The 1,790-nt window shown below is 36.2% G+C and overlaps 1 protein-coding gene and 1 long non-coding RNA gene across 2 annotated transcripts in view; both read right to left on the minus strand.

Annotated features, from left to right (window-relative positions):
- LOC104787445 (putative membrane-bound O-acyltransferase C24H6.01c) overlaps nucleotides 1-1,720 on the minus strand; it is a 5,078-nt gene extending 3,358 nt beyond the window's left edge. The window contains exons 1-5 of the mRNA XM_010513030.2: nucleotides 1,599-1,720; nucleotides 1,460-1,511; nucleotides 1,213-1,275; nucleotides 849-958; nucleotides 653-745 (exon numbers count right to left, since the gene is read on the minus strand). Of these exons, the coding sequence (XP_010511332.1) occupies nucleotides 653-745; nucleotides 849-958; nucleotides 1,213-1,275; nucleotides 1,460-1,511; nucleotides 1,599-1,717 (437 nt within the window). The 5' untranslated portion in view covers nucleotides 1,718-1,720. The remainder of the gene's footprint in view (nucleotides 1-652; nucleotides 746-848; nucleotides 959-1,212; nucleotides 1,276-1,459; nucleotides 1,512-1,598) is intronic.
- Nucleotides 40-596, minus strand: LOC104787444. The gene is made up of 3 exons (XR_767930.2): nucleotides 554-596; nucleotides 352-465; nucleotides 40-162 (listed from the first exon to the last, which is right to left on the minus strand). It is a non-coding gene; the product is annotated as an uncharacterized LOC104787444 (long non-coding RNA).

The following is a 1,790-nucleotide window of genomic DNA, read 5'->3' on the forward strand; positions in this document are numbered from 1 at the left end:
AAGTGTAATTATTATCTTAGTCCTGAAAGAGTTTCACCTGATCACAAAGGCATTGTAATAAAATAAGTGTGTCATAAGTTCAATCAGCAAGAAGCTGAATAACCAACGCACTCCATAGCGAGCAACATCTTTGAATGAATGAGTATTCTGTGGCATATCTAGCTGTAAAAATATAGGTTTGTAGTGAGAGATCATGAAGACGACCCACTATGAAAAAACGGTGTTGATTATTTATGAACTCTTTTCTACAGTAAATGGAAGTTTATACAAGAGAATCAGAGTTCGGGATTCTAAAAACAAACGAAGACATGAAAGGAATAAAAAAATGAAGGCATGGCAAGAACCACAGACCTGAGAAGCAAATGCATTAAAGCTTATGATTGGCCCCGCAAGGTACAATGGTGCATACACCAAATAACAAAGGTATAGAGAAAAGCTGCAGCTGTCACTAGCAAGACCTCTCTCCTAATAAGTTATACCATGTTAGAGATGAGTTATGCAATAGAAAAAGAGATTAATTATAGAAGTTAAACAGTGGTGCCATGCGGTCAACCTGTCGAAGTACGTAGCATGTCTTCCCCAACTTACATAAGGAANATTGGATCAAATAATTCATACAACACAAAGGAATCATAGGAAGGCAACAGATTACCATTCCAAATCGTGCCACATGGCAACAAAAGTAAATACAACCCACACATTCAGAAACTTTCTTCGTGACCCACCAAGAGGAATATACATATACCTAAATGAACATGTTAACTTACATTTTACGAGCTGATATTAAAAGAAAATGATGTAGCGACGATTTCAGTTGAAACCAGGAGTGTAGTGTTAAACATTCTCACCTGATAAGCCACCTATTAAATGAAGCATGCCAGGTTTTCCAGAACGATTCCAGGCTGTAGCAATTGTTAATGCAATTCGGCATGTTCTCAACAGTTTCAATGCCATTCACCTAAAAGAAAATGTTTACATTATTACATATCCGAACAGCGTAGTAATCTTTTTATCCGGCAATATTTCTCGGAATTTCTAGCTTTGTAGCCATGAAAGTAACAATACTTTGAAAATTGCTTGCTATTGAAAGATCATAGACCAGAACGTCATCAGTACAAAGGACTAAGTTAACTACCCTACAACTACTAGAATTTTATTCCACTAAACGATCATAGGATAATAAAACGATCTCAAGACTTTGAACGGGCGTACCAGAGACCAAAACCGGAAATATCTCCATAAAAGAAGGAACTTAAGCCACATGAAGTTTAGCACCTGCCGCAATACAAATAGCACTACAGATCAGTTTCAGGTATTTCGGTTCTCTACAATAAAAAAAAAGTCAAAGCACACGACTAAAATTTCCAAGAGCCTCTTGGGCTGTTATTAGATTGTCTAGTAAGAAGTGGTTGTTCTGCCAACGAAAAACATAACAATACAAATATTAATAATATCTTACTCCATATCCGACAATAAATATTTCCACAGGAGATAGTTCTCTCCACAGACCACTGTCACAAACACAAAGAAGTTAGCATTTTGTATAATCAAAAGATTTGAAAAGTGTAATTATTATCTTAGTCCTGAAAGAGTTTCACCTGATCACAAAGGCATTGTAATAAAATAAGTGTGTCATAAGTTCAATCAGCAAGAAGCTGAATAACCAACGCACTCCATAGCGAGCAACATCTTTGAATGAATGAGTATTCTGTGGCATATCTAGCTGTAAAAATATAGGTTTGTAGTGAGAGATCATGAAGACGACCCACTATGAAAAAACGGTGTTGATT

Source organism: Camelina sativa, chromosome 5 (genome assembly GCF_000633955.1).
Source record: "Camelina sativa cultivar DH55 chromosome 5, Cs, whole genome shotgun sequence".
NCBI classification, from domain to species: Eukaryota; Viridiplantae; Streptophyta; class Magnoliopsida; order Brassicales; family Brassicaceae; genus Camelina; species Camelina sativa.